At 44.3% G+C, this 21,570-nt stretch overlaps 2 protein-coding genes across 2 annotated transcripts in view; both read left to right on the top strand.

The window, feature by feature from the left end:
- The first annotated feature begins 4,740 nt into the window (after positions 1-4,740).
- LOC129632404 (small ubiquitin-related modifier 1) lies at positions 4,741-5,909 on the top strand. Its single transcript, XM_055554020.1, has 2 exons — positions 4,741-5,164; positions 5,613-5,909. The coding sequence occupies exon 1, from the start codon at positions 4,859-4,861 to the stop codon at positions 5,162-5,164; it is 306 nt and encodes a 101-aa protein (XP_055409995.1). The 5' UTR covers positions 4,741-4,858; the 3' UTR covers positions 5,613-5,909.
- A 4,129-nt stretch (positions 5,910-10,038) lies between these two features.
- Positions 10,039-21,570, top strand: part of LOC129632401 (zinc finger protein 28-like) — a 76,262-nt gene continuing 64,730 nt past the window's right edge. Inside the window, exons 1-2 of the mRNA XM_055553994.1 lie at positions 10,039-10,101; positions 16,612-16,687. The gene's annotated coding sequence lies outside the window, so the exon portion shown is untranslated. The remainder of the gene's footprint in view (positions 10,102-16,611; positions 16,688-21,570) is intronic.

Here is a 21,570-nt window from a genome sequence, read left to right as displayed (position 1 = left end):
GTGACATCTATGGTGCCGTGATGGTGCTGTGACTTCGAAAGGTTGTCACGCCTCAACCTGTTCAGGGATCCTCTAGTCCCAGGGGTCCCAGGAGGTAGATGTCACACGAGTGTATGTTCCTCAGTTCTTTGTCTCGTCACAACAAAGATTTGGAGCGACGGACATTAAAGCCCTCGGCGCGTCACAGCTCTTGGGTCTTGGACAAACCGTGTTACAGCTCTTAGGCAAATCAGTGTTACAGCTCTATTTTATTTAGGAGATAGCAGAGGAATCCAAGACTCGAAGAGAAGAGAGTGGAGGAGTGCGTGGGGAGGGGGAGAGAGAGAGAGCGTGCGCATGCACACGGGGGAGAGAGTCCGTTGAGGAAGCGCTTTGGCTCCTTCTTTTATATGTTTTTTCCTCCACCTGGGCCTGCCCTATGCAAATTGGGCTTAGCCAGGAGTGCTGTTTGTTCTGTCTGAAGTTTTCACTCTGGTCCTTGGACCTTCCTTTGACCTTCCTTGTCTTTTAGCCACCGCCATTTTGGATTCCTTTTTCCTATTCTACCTACCTAACAGCTTAATAGGGAGATGCACCCTAGGTCTAGCTTTCACTCTTGGCTTCATATTTTCAGAGCTTCCAGAGAAGCCTAGTAATCTGCCAAACCTTAAAACTCGCAGGGCAAAATGTGTATTTCACTGGTATGATTATCTGGCTGCAATAATGGTTCCCTCTCTGGGAACTACAGATCAGATGTTATGCTAAGAGCTGATACTCTGGCTAACTTTCAGCCCTTAATGCTGAACAAATACAAATTACAAACGTGGTTTTACAGAACAGATTGGTCTTAGATATTCCAAGGGCTGGACAGGGAGGTACTTGTGCCATTATTCATATCCAATATGAGCACTAATGTTACTCACTTACTAAACACATGAACAAGATGATTCAGGCTATGGATTCTCCTGAAGCCTCAGTCACCACACGTTGGGAAATGTTAACCAGCTCCCCATGGTGGAAAACTATCTTAATCATAATAATTCTAATTGTTCTGTTTTTACTGTTTGCTCCCTGCATCTGTAACTGTGTAACTGGATTTTTTTCTAACCCTTTGAAAGCTTTTTAGTTACAAATGGTTGTTCAGGCTCCTAGGAGTGCCACAGACTCCTCCAACTATTAGTTGGGCACACTGGATCAGAGACCCTCAATATAAGGGTTAGGTGAATATGTTGCCTCAACAATTTAGGGGCAGTGCCCCATCACAGTAGGAAGTAGTTATGGAACAAAAACGATGCCCCATACCCTCAGCAACATAATTCTCCTAAAAGAAAAGGGGGGAATGAAAGAGTCAATTCCTAGGCAGGTTGATAAGAAGTCTGGGGTCACCGAGGAGGTGAAAGGGGTCTGGGGTTCTCAAGGAGGAGATAGGGGTCTGGAATTCTCCAGAAGGAGGAAAGGACAAACTCCCCCCCCCCCCCATTCCTTAGTCTTAGTCACATAAAATGGCTTTTTTTCTTTAAGCCTGGAACTGATGCTTACACAACTCAGTTTAAACTCTGTGAAAGTGAAGTCGCTCAGTCGTGTCTGATTCTTTGCAACCCCATGGACTGTAGCCTATCAGACTCCTCTGTCCATGGGATTTTCCAGGCAATAGTATGGGAGTGGATTGCCATTTCCTTCTCCAGAAACTCTGTACTAGGGATTATATAACAACAATGTATCCTGCTTGAGGACAGTTTTTCCTTCCTGAAAACCTTCTGACTAATCCTGGTATTTTAGAATGTATATTATGGGAGTGGATCTGGTAGGATCTTTCTGTTGAGTTCTAATCCTGTTATTCTAAGATGTAAATTGTGGGAGTGGGTCTGGTAAAATTGTCACAAACTTAAGACATTCTTTTGATTTATTGTAATAACTAAAAAGTATATAATTCCCTTGCTAAAGACTAGTGAGAGGGACACTCTCTACCTCCTTCCGATGTCTATGTCAGAGGCTTTCTCTGTCCCTGTTTATACTTTAATAAAACTCTGCTACACAATAGCTCTTGATTGATCAAGTCTGGTTCCTGGTCCCAAAGCTAAATCTTCAGAGATCAAGAATCTGACACCATATGCTATTATTGTGACCCAGATTTAATCTCTAATTTACATTTCTTCCCTATCTTAGGCTATCAAATACATTTGTCTGGGTTATTTTGAGACCTGTAAGATTAAAATGTACATAAGACAATCACAGGGGACATAGTACGTGCCCTATAAATATGAACACATTTCCTTCAGGAGATGAGTTCAGTCAGTTACTACACATAGAAATATTTATAAGTGGTGCAAAGTTGATAATTTTGGTGAAAATAAACTCTGTCTTCTCAGGAATTTATATTTTACAGTCTGCTTTGTTGTCCACATCTGACAGATTTCTGAAACAACAAAGAAAAGGAAGAAAATATATTCAAATTTTTAAACAAACAATAAAGTGTCTAATTACCATCAAATGACCATCTAGTAATTTGATGTTCCATTCCATTAAAGAAGTATTGACTTAAGTAATATATATTATGATGTAAACAAGTTTTCCTCAAAGGCATTTGAAGCTATGTCATCACAAGCATGGAACAGAAATACTTTTTAATAAAGAACAATGTAGTTCTCATTACAGGAAATTTTTTCTCTCTTCTTTAATAATTTTTTAACATTCAATATCTTTATTTTTTTTTGGCTATGTTTATTTGGTTTTGCTGCATGTGGACTTTCTCTAGTTGCAGCCAACAGGAGCTACTCTCTAGTTGCTGTGTACAGCCTTCTCACTGATGTAGCTATTTTTGTTGCAGAGCACAAGCTTTAGAGCACAGGCTCAGTACTTGTGTTGCACAGGCTTGTTGTTCCAAGACACGTGGTATCCTTGCAGACCAGGGATCAAACCTGTGTCCAATGCATTGGCAGGTGGATTTTTACCACTGTACTACCAGGTAAGTGCTACTAAGTGTCTTTCAACTGAGGAAATCCCAGTATCTTTCAACCAGGATCCTCATGTATCTTTTAACTGAGGGGCTATGTATGTTAATACATTGCCACATAAAATTTGGTGTCCTCAACCAATAACGGGGTGATCTAAAAACCAGGAGACAATTCTCCAAACTTATCTGGACCTGCTGAGGAGGATGGGTCCAAGCGGCCCTTCCAAGCCAGAAGGTCCAAAGCACAGAATGGCGCCTGCTTTTCAATCCTGCGTTCCCGTCAGGGTGCACTGTCGCTGGGCCACTGCGGTGACTACTAAACTTGATCCTTGGAAAAGTGGTATGTCAAGACATTTTTTCTCCCTAGAAGTGTTAGTATGAAGTAGCCCATTCTAAGAGTTGTGTGTTTTATATTCTAGCTTGTCATTCCCACACAAATCCAGTTCTTCTTTACTTAAACTGCTTCAATTAATTCTAATCGCGGGAATATTCCTGGGTCCAGCCACCACCCTACACCAACCCCCACCCCACCCCCACGATCGCCTCACATCAACCCTCACGCACCCTCAGCCATGCGGCCACACCAGGTTTCAGTTCCCTGACCTCTGAATCGCTTCAGCCTCATCCGCAGGAATCCTATTGTTAAGAGACAACCTTCTTCGTTTCAAACGTAATCATCTCACAGAATTTTACGCTTTTATTTTAAAAGTGTCACAGTTTTTTAAACTAATGAAGAATCTATGATGCAACCCAAGACGTGTAAAACCCTCTGTATGAGTGTGTGAGTGATTAGTCGCTCAGTCGTGCCCGCCTCCTTGGGACGCTACGGACTCTAGCCAGCCATGATCCTGTCCATCGGGATTCTCCAGAAAAGAACAGAAGTGACCATGTCCTCCTTCCGGGGATCTTCCCAGTCCGGCGATGGAACCCAGGTCTCCCGCATTGCAGCCAGATTCTTTTCTGGTCTGAGCCACCAGGAAACCCTCAAGTACTTTTCAACACTGACAAGACGCCTCGGGAACCGAACATAGAAGCCTGAGAGTATCCTCTTGGCCCTGCTCGGTGCGGCTGATCCTCGCTCAGTTCATTTCGGGCAGGTTCGGCCTCACTCGGCTCCGCCCCTCGAAACCCCAGACGCAGGCCTGTCTACGTCCCGCCCCTCACACGCCCAGCGACAGGCGAGTATCCTAGGCTCCGACCCTCGCTGAGGCTTTAGTCTTGTTCCAAGGGCGGAGGAGTCTTTTACCTCTGTATACGACGAGGTAAACAGCAAATTCTGTAAACAACAGGAGAGTTTACAGCAAATTCTGAAGCCAGCTTTTGGTAGGTGCGGTCGCCCTGGGAATCGAGGGTAGTTTTATGTTTTATTTTTCTTAACCTGCGCCTGCGGTATCCCCCTCTCCTCTATATCCGTGGTCTCGGGTCACCTCGGACCTCCCTGTTCCCCTACCCGTTCCTCAACCCCAAGTCAGTTCAGTGACCGTGAGAGGCCCGGGGACTGAATTCCTTTCGGTGTAAAATCCTGTAGAATTCTGTAAAATCCTGGTGTAAAAATTACGAAGTACCTAGTAATTTATAGGGAAGAAGTCATTTTATGACATGGCACCTGATAATTTTGTAAATATCTGAAAACGCGTGTTCAGGAATTAGTTCAGAATTTCAGCTTTGGGACTGCTGGTGGAGCTGGAGTTTTTTCTCAGTGTTCAGTTAAGTTCAGTCGCTCAGTCGTGTGTAACTCTTTGGGACCCCATGAATCGCAGCATGCCAGGCCTCCCTGTCCATCACCATCTCCCGGAGTTCACTCAAACTCAGGTCCAGGCGGTGTTGTGCTGTCGGGTAGAGAGACGGATTTGTAAACCCCGGAGCGAGGTTCTACCTACCCGAGGCTGCTGGTGTGCGGAGACCCCGTGGGAAACCACCGTCACCATGTCTGACCAGGAAGCAAAACCTTCAACCGAGGACTTGGGGGATAAGAAGGAAGGAGAGTATATTAAACTCAAAGTCATTGGACAGGATAGCAGTGAGATTCACTTCAAAGTGAAAATGACGACACATCTCAAGAAACTCAAAGAATCATACTGTCAAAGACAGGGAGTTCCTATGAATTCACTCAGGTTTCTCTTTGAAGGTCAGAGAATTGCTGATAATCACACTCCAAAAGAACTGGGAATGGAGGAAGAAGATGTGATTGAAGTTTATCAGGAACAAACAGGGGGTCATTCAACGGTTTAGATATTCTTTTTATTTTTTATTCTTTCCCCTTAATCCTTTTTTATTTTTAAAAATAGTTCTTTTGTAATGTGGTGTTCAAAACATAATTGAAACTGGCACCCCAACTCTTTAAAACATCTGGTAATTTGAATTCTAGTGCCCATTATTCATTATTGTTTCTTTTCATTGTGCTGATTTTTGGTGATCAAACCTCAGCCCCCTTCATATCACTCTCTCCTTTTTAAAAATTACATGTGTGCATAGAGAGCCCGCCTTTTCCAGGACTGTGCATTTGCAGGCTTGTGATAAATAAGATCAACTAATGCAAGTGTTCCTAATGACTTTCCAATTGGCCCTGACGTTCTAGCATGTGATTGCTTCACTCCTGGACTATGACTTTCAGTGGGAGATGGAAGTTTTTCGGAAAACAGAACTGTGGAAAAATGACCTTTCCTTAACTTGAAGCTACTTTTAAAATCTGAGGGTCTGGACCAAAAGAAGAGGAATATCCATTTGGAGTCAAAATGACAGAGAATAATGACTAACTCCAAAGATGACTTCACTGAAGAGAAAGCATTTTAAGATGAAAGAAAAATCTTGTCAGAAGATCCCAGAAAAGATCTAATTTTCATTAGCAGTTAAAGTTATTCATGCAGAAGTGTATACAACAGAACACTGCTCTTTTTGACTTTATTTGTACTTTTTGGCCTGGGATATGGGTTTTAAATGGACAGTGTCTGTACCAGCTTCATTAAAATAAACAAAATATTTGTAAAAACTGTAAAAAAAAAAAAAAACAAAAAACTCAGGTCCATCGAGTTGGTGATGGCATCCAGCCATCTCATCCTCTGTCGTACCCTTATCCTCCTGCCCCCAATCCCTCCCAGCATCAGAGTCTTTTTCCAATGAGTCAACTCTTCGCATGAGGTAGCCAAAGTACTGGAGTTTCAGCTTCAGCATCATTCCTTCCAAAGAAATCCCAGGGCTGATCTCCTTTAGAATGGACTGGTTGGATCTCCTTGCAGTCCAAGGGACTCTCAAGAGTCTTCTCCAACACCACAGTTCAAAAGCATCAATTCTTTGGCTCTCAGCTTTCTTCACAGTCCAATTCTCACATCCATACATGACCACTGGAAAAACCATAGCCTTGACTAGACGGAACTTTTGGCAAAGTAATGTCTCTGCTTTTGAATATGTTATCTAGGTTGGTCATAACTTTTCTTCCAAGGAATGTCTTAATTTCATGGCTGCAGTCACCATCTGCAGTGATTTTGGAGCACCAAAAAAATAAAGTCTGACACTGTTTTCTCAGTGTTAGGGAGCCATATTACTGTCCCTTTCTGGTTTATTTGACCAGGGTACTAAATCGACTACAATGGCCCTTCATTTTAGGAAATTATTTTCAGTGCGGCTAGTTACTGGTATGAGCACTAGACTCAATGAGAATATAAATGTTCTCTGTGCTCAGTCCTGTCTGACTCTTTGCGACTCCATGGAGTGTAGCCGGCCAGGTTCCTCAGTCCATGGGATTTCCCAGGCAAGAATACTGGAGTGGGTTGCCATTTCCTAACCTTGGGGATGTTCCGACTCAGGGATGGATCCCCCGTCTCTTACATCTCCTTCATTGGCAGGTGGATTTTTTACCACTGAGCCACCTGGGGAGCCCCTTTGGTCTGATACTAGTGTAGACAATTTTCTTTGAATTAAAGAAGTGGGTTTTGGTTGCATGTTTTCCAGTGATATGAAACCCAGTGGGGATAATGCTGAGTTTTGGATTGCTGGCAAGTGCGGTGGAATGTGGTGTATAAAGTGGGAAAATATCCTAAGAGATTGGAGAATTTGAAGACATTTGAGGGACAATTTTAGATTTTGTGCATTGAGGTTGACTGCCAGTGCTAGACTCAAGCCTGATATGATTATGGGGGGCGAGGGGTGAGGAGCAGTGAACTTCAAGTAATGAGGCCCAGTTAGGGTTAGGGTTGTGGGACTGCTGTTGCTGGAATATTGTCAGAGAGAAGAAATCATTGAAAATGCTTCCAGCTAATAGAGCTTTGATGGAGTTGAGTAGGAGTGGGTTGTCTTCATTAATTAAAATTAATTGGAGAAGGGAGATTGTTCTAGAATTGGGAAGATGATAACAGGAGTACTGTACATAGTTGTGCGGGGTGTAGAGACAGGGTTATTAATAGACTCAGGTCTTGGTGTGCAACATGTTGGTGGATTGAATAAAAGGTCTGTAGAGTAGAAACCTGTTGAGGAATGGTATTCCTGTTAATGGGAGACTTCATATGAGGGCTGTTGCACGCATTGCTTCCAGCAGTTTATCTGCTCAGAGCGGAGGATACTGATTTTACTGTGGTTAGGGTGGCCAGAAGCTTTGGAATCTAAGGGGTTATTAAGGAGGCCCCCTTGTCCTTCAAGAGCTGGAGTATCTTCCATTTAGGTCTGAGTGTGTGAGGACACTGGGCAGTGACATTGGGGCCTCTCTCTCTTTGTGACTTCTTCACTGAGCTCAATCCAACCAAATCTCAGGGACCTAAACTTTGAGATGTCCCCAGTTGCTGGCAGGCTGGTTTCCCCGGAGGACCAGCTTCTTGGTCTCCGTGCTGAGTGCCCAGTGTCCTCGGAGTTGCAGCTTGTGTGTTTCTGTTGCAATGTCCATGCCCAGTGGTCTCTGCCGTGTAGCCCTATTGCTCAGCTGTGCATGAAAACTGGTGAAAAATGGGAGAAAGTGGAGGGGAGTGTTGAGGTCTGCAGGAGAGCTGTGGGAAGGAGCAAGTGTGAGCCTCTGATTGAGCCCTATGCGTGGCAGTGGGTATGTTCCAAGATTAGTTGTGTGACCAAGTTCAAGATGGCTCTGTCCCCCATAAGATAGGCCAGTGCTTCAGAGTGACTCTCATGGTCCGTGCACAGCTTGAAAAAGGATTTCCAGACGTGAGGCCGAAAGGGAGGAGAATAAAGTTTATTAGACTGGATGACAGTGTTAGCACAGCAGGTCAGCTCAAGGGACAGTGGAACACTTTCCCAGGCTTGCAGCCAAGTTTTATAGCCCTAAGACAGAGAAAATTCCTACTAGAATGGTAGCATTAGGTGATTGCTTATGATGCTGTTCAGTCATGACCCACACTTTGCAACCCCATGGAGTGCAACAAGCCAGGTTTCCCTGTCCTCCAACATCACCCAGAACTTGCTCAAACTCTTGTCCATTGAGTCAGTCTTGCCATCCACCATCTCATCTTCTGTTGTCCCCATCTCTTCCTCCCTTCAGTCTTTACCAGCATCATGGCCTTTTCTAATGAGTCAGCTCTTAGCATCAATTGGCTAAAGTATTGGAGTTTCAGCTTCAGCATCAGTTCTTCCAATGAATATTCAGGACTGATTTCCTTTAGGAAGGACTGGTTGGATCTTCTTGCATCCAAGGTACTCACAACAGTCTTCTCCAACACAAAGTTCAAAAGCATCAATTCCTTGGCGCTCATTATTGTGTGTACTTCATCTCTCACATCTATATATGACTACTGGGAAAACTATATCTGTGACTATACTGACCTTTGTCGGCAATATAATGACTCTGCTTTTTAATATTCTGTCTAGGTTTGTCATCACTTTCTTCTAGTGAGCAAGCGTGTTTGAATTTCATGGCTGTGGTCACCATCTACAGTGATTTCGGAGCCAAGAAAATAAAGTCTGTTACTCTTTCCACTGTTTCCCCATTTATTTGCCATGAAGTCATGGGACCTGATGCAGTCAAATGAAAAAAATGTTTTTAAAAAAGAAGTCAGAAATGTGTATTAGACGCTGAGTCTATGGTTCTTTTGTTCTAACCAGTAGGTGCTTGAGCCTTTCTCTTGTATGTCACTGGGGTCTGGGAGACTTCAGCTTTTCTATCAACAAGAGACAGAAGAGAAAGACATATATCATATGGTATCACTTATCTGTGGAATCTAAACAAAGGGTACAAATGAACTTCTGTACAAAACAGGAATAGACGTGCTGACATACAAAACAACGTATAGTTATCAGGATGTGAGAGGTGAAGGAATAAATTGGGAGATGTGGATTAACATACCTTTCACTTCATCTCACTACTATGCATAAAGTGAATAAGTAATGAGGCCCTACTATATAGCACAGGGAATTCTACTAAATACTCTGTAATGAGCTATATGGAGAAAAAAACCTTAAAAAGAATGGATATATGTATATGTATTCTGTTGTTCCCTGGCTCAGTGGTGTCCAGAGTTTGCGACCTGATGGACTGCGGCATGCCAGGCTTCCCTGTCCTTCGCTGTCTCCTGGAGTTTGCTCAAATTCATGTCCATTGAGTCAGTGATGCTAACCATCTTCTGTCACCCCCTTCTCCTCTTGCCCTCAATCTTTCCCGATCATTGTCTTTTCCAATGAGTCCGATATTTGCATCAATTGGCCAAAGTATTGGAGCTTCAGCATCAGCATCAATCCTTCCAGTGAATATTCAGGGTTGATCTTTAGAATTGACTGGTTGATCCCCTTGCTGTCCAAGGGACTCTCAGGATTCTTCTCTATCACCACAATCCAAAAGCATCAATTCTTTGGTCAACTTTGTTTATGGACCGACTCGCACATCTCTACCTGCTACTGGAAAAACAACAGCTTTGACATTAGGGACCTTCGTTGGCAAAGTGATGCCTTAGCTTTAAAATACACTGTCTACTTTTATGATACCTTTCCTCTCAAGGAGCAGGCCGTCTTTTCATTTCCTGACTGCAGCCACCTTCAGCAGTGAGGCCCTGGCCGTCGCCCCGCTGCCGCCTGACACTCCCACTGTCCCTACGGAGGCCTGACCTCTCTGGCCCGCGGCCCTGACCGCCGGGCTCCGCTCGGGCCCCATCTCCAGGCCGCTCCGCCTTTTCACTGCGCGAGCGCATAACGTCATGCACCCGAAAGCGGAATGCAGCGAGCGGAGGTCTCAGCGCAAAGTGAGTTTCTCTTTTTCTAGTCAAGTCTTCCTCTCGCAGTTGTCTTTCCTCTGTACCGTGGGTTGAGGGTCGCTGCTGCATCTAAATCTCCGCTCCCGTCCCACCACTCGCAGCAAATTCAAATGGTGGGTGGCGAAGAGGCGCCTCCATTTTGCTTTAAACTCGCTCTGAAGCGGATGCCTGCGTTTACTTCCTGAGACGCCTTGTTTCGCAACTCTTTGCTGCTTAAACCAATTTCTGATCTCAGTGACTCCTCTGCCCTTCCTGCACCGCGTGAAATTCTCTTGGGCGATGTGGGTTTATTCGCTCTGCGGTCCGCAGGCTCGCGCTCTGGCTCCCAGGAGGCCGCGCCGGCTCCCGCTCCCGGAGAGGCCCGGTTCTCTCCCAGGTCCCGGGATTCTGGAGAGCCCGCCCCGCTCCTGAGATTCCCAGCCGCTCAGTCGTCGCGTCTTATCTGGCTGGTAGTTCTGTCCCTCAGGCATTCGTTTCTTAGACCGTTTCCCCTGACCCCCTGTGGGGAGGTTCCTGGGCCAGCCACGTGACACCCATGGTTCTGTGTCCCAAATACAACCCGCTGGAATTTGGCTCTTGCGGGAGGGGGCTTCTTATTCAGTCGCCACCCCTGCAAATAGGAGGGCAGGAGGGTCAGGAGAAGCAGAGACAGCGACCTTGAGAGAAATAGAAAATTGAAAATATCATGAGGGAAAAGCGATGGCAATGAAGAGGATTGGTGAGGAACTTGCGAAGAGATAGCAACATGAAAGAGCCTTAAAGGTAACGGTGGGTAAAGGAGAGAACTTTAGAGAAAAGCAGGATCTCCAGAAAGTTAAAGGTGAACAACATATGGAGGTGGTGGTGTTGAGTGTGAGTCTTTGCGACCCCTGTATCTCCCAGTGAAGTGAAGTCACTCAGTCGTGTCCGACTCGTTTGGGATCCTGTGGACTGTAGCCCACCAGTCTTCTCCGTCCATGGGATTCTCCAGGCAAGAATACTGGAGTGGGTTGCCATTTCTTTTTCCAGGAGATCTTCCCAACCCAGGGATCGAACCCAGGTCTCCTGCATTGCAGGCAGACGCTTTAACCTTTGAGCCACCAGGGAAGCCCAATTCTGCTCAAATTCATGTCCAGGGATACTATGTAACCATCTGACCCTCTGACGGCCCCTTCTATATCCTTCAAGGGAGACGGGCTGTAAATCACGGGTGCCAAAGAGGGCGACAGGGGAGACACAGTTCACACAGAGAGCCGGAAAAGGGGATACAAGAGTTGGAACCTTGACCTACAGACAGGATCATGCTGGCAGAGAAAGGGGAGTACTAGTGAACAGCAACAGTGACAGACTTTATTTTCCTGGGCTCCAAAATCACTGTAGATGGTGACTGCAACTGTGAAATTAAAAGATGCTTGCTCCTTGATAGAAAAACTATGACCAACCTGGATAGCGTATTAAAAAGCAGAGACATTATTTTGCCAACAAAAGTCTATAGTCAAAGCTGTGGTTTTTCCAATAGTTAGGTGTGCATGTGAGAGTTGGACCATAAAGAAAGCTGAGCACCGAAGAGTTGATGGTTTTGAACTGTGGTGTTGGAGAAGACTCTCGAGAGTCCTTTAGACTGCAAGGAGACCAAACGGCTCAATCCTAATGGAAACGTGTCCTGAATATTCATTGGAAGGGCTGATGCTCAAGCTGAAGGTTCAATACTTTGGGCCTCTGATGAGAAGAACTGAGTCATTGGAAAAGACTGTTGCTGGATAAGATTGAAGGTGGGAGGAGAAAGGGCCGGCATCACTGACTGGATGGACATGCGTTTGAGCAAACTCCGGGAGTTGGTGATGGACAGGGAAGCCTGGCATGCTGCAGTCCGTGGGATCCCAAAGAGTCCGACTCGACTGAGCAACTGAACTGAGTGATTGGAGGAGCTGAGAAAGAAAGTGAGCTGAAAGGAAGCATTGCACTTGGAGGTGCCAGAGAGTTGGGAGGAAGAGAGGGCAGACGTGGAGGAAGAAAGGCAGAAATACAAGGAGATTTTGGATTATCAAGGAGGATGGAGAAAAAGGATCTTTATGAGGAACAGATGGCAGAGAGGCCAGGTGGGAGTCAAGGAAGAAGTAGAGAGGAGGACAGGCACAGCAGGAGAACTGAGGAGAAGACAAAGGGAGACAGAGAAGGAAGTAGGGAAACAGATAAACCAAATGAAGTGGAAACAAGTAGTGTGCAGGTGGTGGTGCGGACTAAATCCAGAAGAGTGCTGAATCGATTGGATAAAGAATTAAGTCATGATATATCGATGAAAGATGATGATGAAGATGAAAGAAGAAAGATGATGCTGTGAAAGTGCTGCACTCAATATGCCAGCAAATTTGGAAAGCTCAGCAGTGGCCACAGGACTGGAAAAGGTCTGTTTTCATTCCAATCCCAAAGAAAGGTAATGCCAAAGAATGCTCAAACTACCGCACAATTGCACTCATCTCACACGCTAGTAAAGTAATGCTCAAAATTCTCCAAGCCAGGCTTCAGCAATATGTGAACCATGAACTTCCTGATGTTCAAGCTGGTTTTAGAAAAGGCAGAGGAACCAGAGATCAAATTGCCAACATCCTCTGGATCATGGAAAAAGCAAGAGAGTTCCAGAAAAATATCTATTTCTGCTTTATTGACTATGCCAAAGCCGTTGACTGTGTGGATCACAATAAACTGTGGAAAATTCTGAAAGAGATGGGAATACCAGACCACCTGATCTGCATCTTGAAAAATTTGTATGCAGGTCAAGAAGCAACAGTTAGAACTGGACATGGAACAACAGACTGGTTCCAAATAGGAAAAGGAGTATGTCAAGGCTGTATATTGTCACCCTGTTTATTTAACTTCTATGCAGAGTACATCATGAGAAACGCTGGACTGGAAGAAACACAAGCTGGAATCAAGATTGCTGGGAGAAATATCAATAACTTCAGATATGCAGATGACACCACCCTTATGGCAGAAAGTGAAGAGGAACTCAAAAGCCTCTTGATGAAAGTGAAAGTGGAGAGTGAAAAAGTTGGCTTGAAGCTCAACATTCAGAAAACATAGATGATGGCATCTGGTCCCACCACTTCATGGGAAATAGATGGGGAAACAGTGGAAACAGTGTCAGACTTTATTTTTCTGGGCTCCAAAATCACTGCAGATGGTGACTGCAGCCATGAAATTCAAAGACGCTTACTCCTTGGAAGGAAAGTTATGACCAACCTAGATAGCATATTCAAAAGCAGAGACATTACTTTGCCAACAAAGGTTTGTCTAGTCAAGGCTATGGTTTTTCCTGTGGTCATGTATGGATGTGAGAGTTGGACTGTGAAGATGGCTGAGCGCCAAAGAATTGATGCTTTTGAACTGTAGTGTTGGAGAAGACTCTTGAGAGTCCCTGGGACTGCAAGGAGATACAGCCAGTCCATTCTGAAGGAGATCAGCCCTGGGATTTCTTTGGAGGGAATGATGCTAAAATTGAGACTCCAGTACTTTGGCCACCTCATGCAAAGAGTTGACACATTGGAAAAGACTCTGATGCTGGGAGGGATTGGGGGCAGGAGGAGAAGGGGACGACAGAGGATGAGATGGCTGGATGGCATCACCAACTCGATGGACATGAGTTTGAGTGAACTCTGGGAGTTGGTGATGGACAGGGAGGCCTGGCGTGCTGCGATTCATGGAGTCGCAAAGAATCAGACACGACTGAGCGACTGATCTGATCTGATCTGATATTGGTTTTTAGCTTCGCAATCTAATAAATTTAAATCTTGCTCCTTTAAATTATACAGAGGAGGATGGGAATTGCAATACTTTTGTCTGTAAGGCTTGTGGTTGTTGTAATTATTTGTATTGAAAGAAGACATCCATGTGTAGAGTCTGTTGAATTGGGGAGTAAGGCAGTGACTTGACTCACAGAGGTGGGTCACCCACTTCCCTTTTCCTGGTGTGGAGTAGAGGTTGTGGGAGAGGAGAAGTGGTTGAAGAATTGACAGACTGTTACTTCATGGTACCTTTTCAAGGAACTTTAAACATGTTCTTAGTGATGGCTTTCCTTTTTGCTTTCTCCTTTGTTTACATTTAATTCTTTTTTTATTTTGGGATAAAGATTAGTTCATCTCAATATCTACTTTGTTGTAAACAACTATTGACATCTGAAAAGATTTGGTGGTCTCTTGAAATTAGTTCAGGTTATCCTTTTGTAAATATGGTGTCTTGTCAATTGGTTTTTATTGTTTTCCACTTTCCACCAGAGTTTTTCAATGAAAAAAATTTTAATAAGGTGATTAACTTTGGTTTGTTTCCCATTTATTTGAAGCTCATTTCCTGTGTTCTCTTTACGTTATATCTTGGAAACATTTTTTTGGTAACTAGTAAATAGTTATAAACTATTATGGTGAGTACTTAGTAAGGATGTCAATCATCTTTTTTCTTGAATCAGGACCAGATTTAACCAGTTAGTATGATGGTCCATTTTCCTCTCTTTCATGTGGTCTGGTGACTAGTGAGCTATGAGTTAATCTGATGATGTTTAATCAAGTCCAGAAGCTGAGCAAAAGTGACTCCTGAAATGATTGGCCAAATTGGGTGTGTGACTGTGTGTGGCAGTTTTTCTTGGAAGGAGTTCCCATTTGTTATTAGAATTTGAAATGAATCCCAGTTTTCCACAATGCAAAGGACAACTGTAGGATGGAGGTGGGAGCATAGGCTCAGAGTCAGAGAGAATCATGAGCTGTCTTCTGTGAATAAAGGTCGATGTGAAGGGAGGCCTCCCACCTCCACTGGCTTCTCTGTGTCCTCAGGGAAGCATCTTGACTCCTCAGGTGGCTCCACAGCCCTTTGTCATCCTCAGGTCGCTGCCAGGGTCTCCAGCCTCATCCTGGGAGCTGACCCTGTTCTCATGGTCAGTCTGTTCTGGTCACATTTACTTAGTCCTTGTTCATAGACACCAAAACCTTCTCTGTCTCTGATCTTAGGTTTTTCTCCCACCTTTGGTCATTAAATTGTGACCGTGGCTCTCTTTCTGTTCCTTCAGCTCTAGGCTAGCGAGGTCTCCGCATCTCCTTCTGATATTTGCTGTCAAGTTAGCCAGTTTACTGCCTCTGTATCACCCTCATCAGACATGCCCTTCTCCTTTAATTATTTGGAGTGGTTCCTGTTTTCCCTTTATGGAGTGTGCACCGTGTTCCTGTTCCTCCCAGGGTGCTTTCAGCATTTCACTCTCGGGGTGAGGACTAGGACTGTGCAATGGGCACTAGGACTGTAGGCTGGGCACACACTTCTTATTCTAGCTCCACCTTACTGCAGCAGGGGTCAAAATAAAGCCTTCCCTGAATTTCTCCTTTGGTCTCTTAACTAATGCAGTTGATTAAAGATCCCAGGTTCCAGGTCAGTAACATACATACAAGCGTACACACACATATATAATGACATATTGTGCACCCATAAAAATGATGATTTTTGTCACTTGGGGCAATTGGATGAATGTAGAAAACATTGTGTTAAGTGAATTAAGACAGACAGGAAAAGCCTGATTCTATATGTGCTTCCACTATGTGGAATGTGAAAAAGTGAAAATCACTAGTAGCAGACAGGTGGATGGTGGTTATCTGGGCTGGGAGGTTGGGAAGAAGGGGAGATGTTGGTCAAAAGGTATAGATTTGAGCTGTAAAATGAGTGCATCCTTGGGAGGTGTGTGCAGCATGCTGACCGTAGTTAATCCTGTGTTACTGGAAGTTTGACAGGAGAATAAATCGTCAGTGTTGTCACCACACGCAAATCACGGGAATTTGGAGGTGATGGATGTGCTGGTTAGTGATCTCTGATAAATATTTCAAAGTCTATACATGTGTCACATGGTCACAACGTGCATGGAATGTATACACAACACCTTCTTGATAGGCCGTTCTATGGCAGTAAAGCTGGTAAAGAAGAAAGTGGCATGTAGGCTGGACTTGAATCTTTGAGTGGTGTTCAACCCAGGCTTCACATGAGATCATGAGGCATTTTGCCTGGGCATGTTTTGTACCCTTCCCCCATCAGACACACTCCTCAGGTTCTCGTGTGGGGCCTCGCCCCAGGAATGTGCACAGGCCGCAGATGATTCCGATCTACATTGAGCCCAGGACTCTTAGCCTCCACTTCTGAGACTGAGATCAGGCCCTGGGGGAGGGGAGAGAGCTCTGCTCTGAGTGGGGCTGGACCAGGGCCTGCTGTGTGGCCTGAGGGGATTGTGGGGTCAGCTGAGGTGCCCCCTGCTGCTGTGTACATGAGGCCTCACCAGGAGGGGAGTGTGATCCAAGGGAAAGTTGTGGGAAAGTCCTGTGTTGACTCTGTGTGGGAGTTGCCTGTCCTGAGTCCCTCCTGAGAGAGTGGGCACAGAGGACTGTCTGTTCCTCATGGTGAGGGCTTCCCTGTGTATGGGGTTGGGGTTCAGGAAGGGTGTGTGTTGACTCTAAGCATTAAACACCATGTTTTCCACCTTTTTGATACACCTTGAAGATTCGTGTTACCTGAGGGTGAAGCCCAGAAGAAGAAGAAGACGAAAGAAAACAAGTCAGGCATGGCTCTTTCTCAGGTAAGGTCATATTCTCAGTTGATTCTCAATCTGTCCCTCCTGAAATACCTGTCTTTGGACTGGCTAATCTTCTCTGACTGCATACAGGTTTCTCAAGAGGCAAGTCAGGTAGTCTGGTATTCCCATCCCCTTCAGAATTTTCCACAGTTTATTGTGATCCACACAGTCAAAGGCTTTGTTTGGCATAGTCAATAAAGCAGAAATAGATGTTTTTCTGAAACTTTCTTGCTTTTTCCATGATCCAGAGGATGTTGGCAATTTGATCTCTGGTTCCTCTGTCTTTCCTAAAACCAGCTTGAACATCTGGAAGTTCACGATTCACGTATTGCTGAAGCCTGGCTTGGAGAATTTTGAGCATTACTTTACTAGCATGTGAGATGAGTGCAATTGTGCAGTAGTTTGAGCATTCTTTGCCATTGCCATTCTTTGGGATTGGAATGAAAACTGACCTTTTCCAGTCCTGTGGCCACTGCTGAGTTTTCCAAATTTGCTGGCACATTGAGTGCAGCACTTTCACAGCATCATCTTTCAGGATTTAAAACAGCTCAACTGGAATTCCATCACCTCCACTAGCTTTGTTCGTAGTAATGCTTTCTAAGGCCCACTTGACTTCACATTCCAGGATGTCTGGCTCTAGGTGAGTGATCACACCATCATGATTATCCATTTCGTGAAGATCTTTTTTGTACAGTTCTTCTGTGTATTCTTGCCACCTCTTCTTAATATCTTCTGCTTTTGTTAGGTCCATACCATTTCTGTCCTTTATCAAGCCCATTTTTGCATGAAATGTTCCCTTGGTATCTCTAATTTTCTTGAAGAGATCTCTAGTCTTTCCCATTCTATTGTTTTCCTCTATTTCTTTGCATTGATCGCTGAGGAAGGATTTCTTATCTCTTTTTGCTATTCTTTGGGACTCTGCATTCAGATGCTTATATCTTTCCTTTTCTCCTTTGCTTTTCGCTTCTCTCCTTTTCACAGCTATTTGTAAGGCCTCCCCAGACAGCCATTTTGCTTTTTTGCATTTCTTTTCCATGGGGATGGTGTTGATCCCTGTCTCCTGTAGAATGTCACGAACCTCATTCCATAGTTCATCAGGCACTCTATCTATCAGATCTAGGCCCTTAAATCTATTTCTCACTTCCACTGTATAATCATAAGGAATTTAATTTAGGTCATACCTGAATGGTTTAGTGGTTTCCCCTACTTTCTTCAATTTAAGTCTGAATTTGGCAATAAGGAGTTCATGATCTGAGCCACAGTCAGCTCCTGATCTTGTTTTTGCTGACTGTATAAAGCTTCTCCATCTTTGGCTGCAAAGAATGTAATCAGTCTGCTTTCAGTGTTGACCATCTGGTGTTGTCCATGTGTAGAGTATTCTCTTGTATTGTTGGAAGAGGGTGTTTGCTGTGACCAGTGTGTTCTCTTGGCAGAACTCTGTTAGGCTTTGCCCTGCTTCATTCTGTATTCCAAGGCCAAATTTGCCTGTCACTCCAGGTGTTTCTTGACTTCCTACTTTTGCATTCCAGTCCCTTATAATGAAAAGAACATCTTTTTTGGGTGTTAGTTCAGCCACGCTTCAGCAATATGTGAACCGTGAACTTCCTGATGTTCAAGCTGGTTTTAGAAAAGGCAGAGGAACCAGAGATCAAATTGCCAACATCTGCTGGATCATAGAAAAAGCAAGAGAGTTCCAGAAAAGCATCTATTTCTGCTTTATTGACTATGCCAAAGCCTTTGACTGTGTGCATCACAATAAACTGTGGAAAATTCTGAAAGAGATGGGAATACCAGACCACCTGATCTGCCTCTTGAGAAGTTTGTATGCAGGTCAAGAAGCAACAGTTAGAACTGGACATGGAACAACAGACTGGTTCCAAATAGGAAAAGGAGTATGTCAAGGCTGTATATTGTCACCCTGTTTATTTAACTTCTATGCAGAGTACATCATGAGAAACGCTGGACTAGAAGAAACACAAGCTGGAATCAAGATTGCTGGGAGAAATATCAATAACCTCAGATATGCAGATGACACCACCCTTATGTCAAAAAGTGAAGAGGAACTCAAAAGCCTCTTGATGAAAGTGAAAGTGGAGAGTGAAAAAGTTGGCTTGAAGCTCAACATTCAGAAAACGAAGATGATGGCATACGGTCCCACCACTTCATGGGAAATAGATGGGGAAACAGTGGAAACAGTGTCAGACTTTATTTTTCTGGGCTTCAAAATCACTGCAGATAGTGACTGCAGCCATGAAATTCAAAGACGCTTACTCCTTGGAAGGAAAGTTATGACCAACCTAGATAACATGTTCAAAAGCAGAGACATTACTTTGCCAACAAAGGTTCGTCTAGTCAAGGCTATGGTTTTCCCTGTGGTCATGTATGGATGTGAGAGTTGGACTGTGAAGATGGCTGAGCACCGAAGAATTGATGTTCTTGAACTGTGGTGTTGGAGAAGACTCTTGAGAGTCCCTTGGACTGCAAGGAGATCCAACCAGTCCATTCTGAAGATCAGCCCTGGGGTTTCTTTGGAAGGAATGATGCTAAAGCTGAAACTCCAGTACTTTGGCCACCTCATGCGAAGAGTTGACTCGTTGGAAAAGACTCTGATGCTGGGAGGGATTGGGGGCAGGAGGAGAATGGATGACAGAGGATGAGATGGCTGGATGGCATCACTGACTCGATGGACGTGAGTCTGGGTGAACTCTGGGAGTTGGTGATGGACAGGGAGGCCTGGCTTGCTGCGATTCATGGGGTTGCAAAGAGTTGGACACGACTGAGCGATTGATCTGATCTGATCTGATCTAATCTAAAAGGTCTTATAGGTCTTCATAGAACCATTCAGTTTCTTCAGCATTACTGGTTGGGGCATAGACTTGGATTACTGTGATATAGAATGGTTTGCTTTGGAAACGAACAGAGATCATTCTGTCATTTTTGAGATTGCATCGAAGTACTGCATTTCGGACTCTTTTGTTGACCATGATGGCTACTCCATTTCATCTGAGAGATTCCTGCCCGCAGTAGTAGATATAATGGTCATCTGAGTTAAATTCACCCATTCCAGTCCATTTTAGTTCGCTGATTCCTAGAATGTCGACGTTCACTCTTGTCATCTCTTGTTTGACCACTTCCAATTTGCCTTGATTCATGGACCTGACATTCTAGGTTCCTATGCAGTATTCCTCTTTACAACATCATACCTTGCTTCTATTACCAGTCGCATCCACAACTGGGTGTTGTTTTTGCTTGGCTCCATCCCTTCATTCTTTCTGGAGTTATTTCTCCACTTATCTCCAGTAGCGTATTGGGCACCTACCAAACTACGGAGTTCCTCTTTCAGTATCCTATCATTTTGCCTTTTCATACTGTTCATGGGGTTCTCAAGGCAAGAATACTGAAGTGGTTTGCCATTCCCTTCTCCAGTGGACCATCTGCTGTCAGACCTCTCCACCATGACCCGCCCGTCTTGGGTTGCCCCACGGGCATGGCTTAGTTTCATTGAGTTAGACAAGGCTGTGGTCCTAGTGTGATTAGATTGACTAGTTTCCTGTGAGTATGGTTTCAGTGTGTCTGCCCTCTGATGCCCTGTTGCAAAACATACTGTCTTACTTGGGTTTCTCTTACTTTGGACGTGGGGTATCTCTTCACGGCTGGTCCAGCAAAGCACAACCACTGCTCCTTACCTTGAACGAGGGGTATCTCCTCACTGCCCCCCCCTCCTGACCTTGAATGGGGAATAGCTCCTCTAGGCCCTCCTGTGCCCGCGCAGCCACCGCTCCTTGGACATGGGGTTGCCCCTCCCGGCCATCGCCCCTGGCCTCCGATGCTGGAAAGGCCTTTATTTGCAAACAAGGCCATTCACTTCATCAGATCCTTCATATTGGAGAGAAACCATGTAAATGTGATATGTGTGGCCATAGATATACTCGAAAGTCACGACTTGCAATTCATCACAGAGTTCATATGGGAGAGAACCCTTATAAATGTGATGTATGTGGCTGTGATGTGACTGGAAAGAGACAACGTAGAATTCATCGGAGAATTCACAGTGAAGTGAGATCTTACAAATGTAACAGCCGTGGCAAATGTTTTTTTGCACTGTCATCCTTAAATAAACATCAGGCAGTTCAAACAGATGAGAAAGCATGTAAATGTAATTTATGTGGCAAAATGTTCAGTTCCAGGTGTTATTTAGCAGTTCATCAGAGAACTCATACTGGAGAGAAACCATATAAATGTGATGTGTGTGGCTGTGGGTATACTCGAAAGTCACAACTTGGAATTCATCAGAAAGTTCATACTAGAGGAAGCCATATAAATGTGATGTATGTGGCTGTGACTTTACTGGATGGAGACAACTTAGAAATCATCGGAGAATTCATACTGAAGTGAAATCTTACAAGTGTAACAGCTGTGGCAAACGTTTTTTTGCACTGTCATCCTTAAATAAACATCAGGCAGTTCAATCAGATGAGAAAGCATGTAAATGTAAGTTGTGTGGCAAGATGTTCAGTTCCAAGTGTTGTTTAGCAGTTCATCAGAGAACTCATACTGGAGAGAAACCATATGAATGTGATGTGTGTGGAAAGGACTTTACTCACAAAGAAAGCTGTGCACTTCATCAGATCCTTCATACTGGAGAGAAACGATATAAATGGGATGTATGTGGCCATGGCTATACTCGAAAGTCACAACTTGAAATTCATCAGAGTGTTCATACTGGAGAGAAGCCATATAAATGTGATGTGTGTGGAAAGGCCTTTACTCGCAAAGAAAGCTGTGTACTTCATCAGATCCTTCATACTGGAGAGAAACCATAAAAATGTGATGTATGTGGCCGTGGCTATATTTGAAAGTCAAAGCTTGGAATTCATCAGAGAATC

This window comes from Bubalus kerabau, chromosome 17 (genome assembly GCF_029407905.1).
Source record: "Bubalus kerabau isolate K-KA32 ecotype Philippines breed swamp buffalo chromosome 17, PCC_UOA_SB_1v2, whole genome shotgun sequence".
NCBI lineage: Eukaryota > Metazoa > Chordata > Mammalia > Artiodactyla > Bovidae > Bubalus > Bubalus kerabau.
The sequence above is the reverse complement of the archived record's forward strand: the minus strand, read 5'-3'. Positions and strand labels throughout refer to the sequence as shown.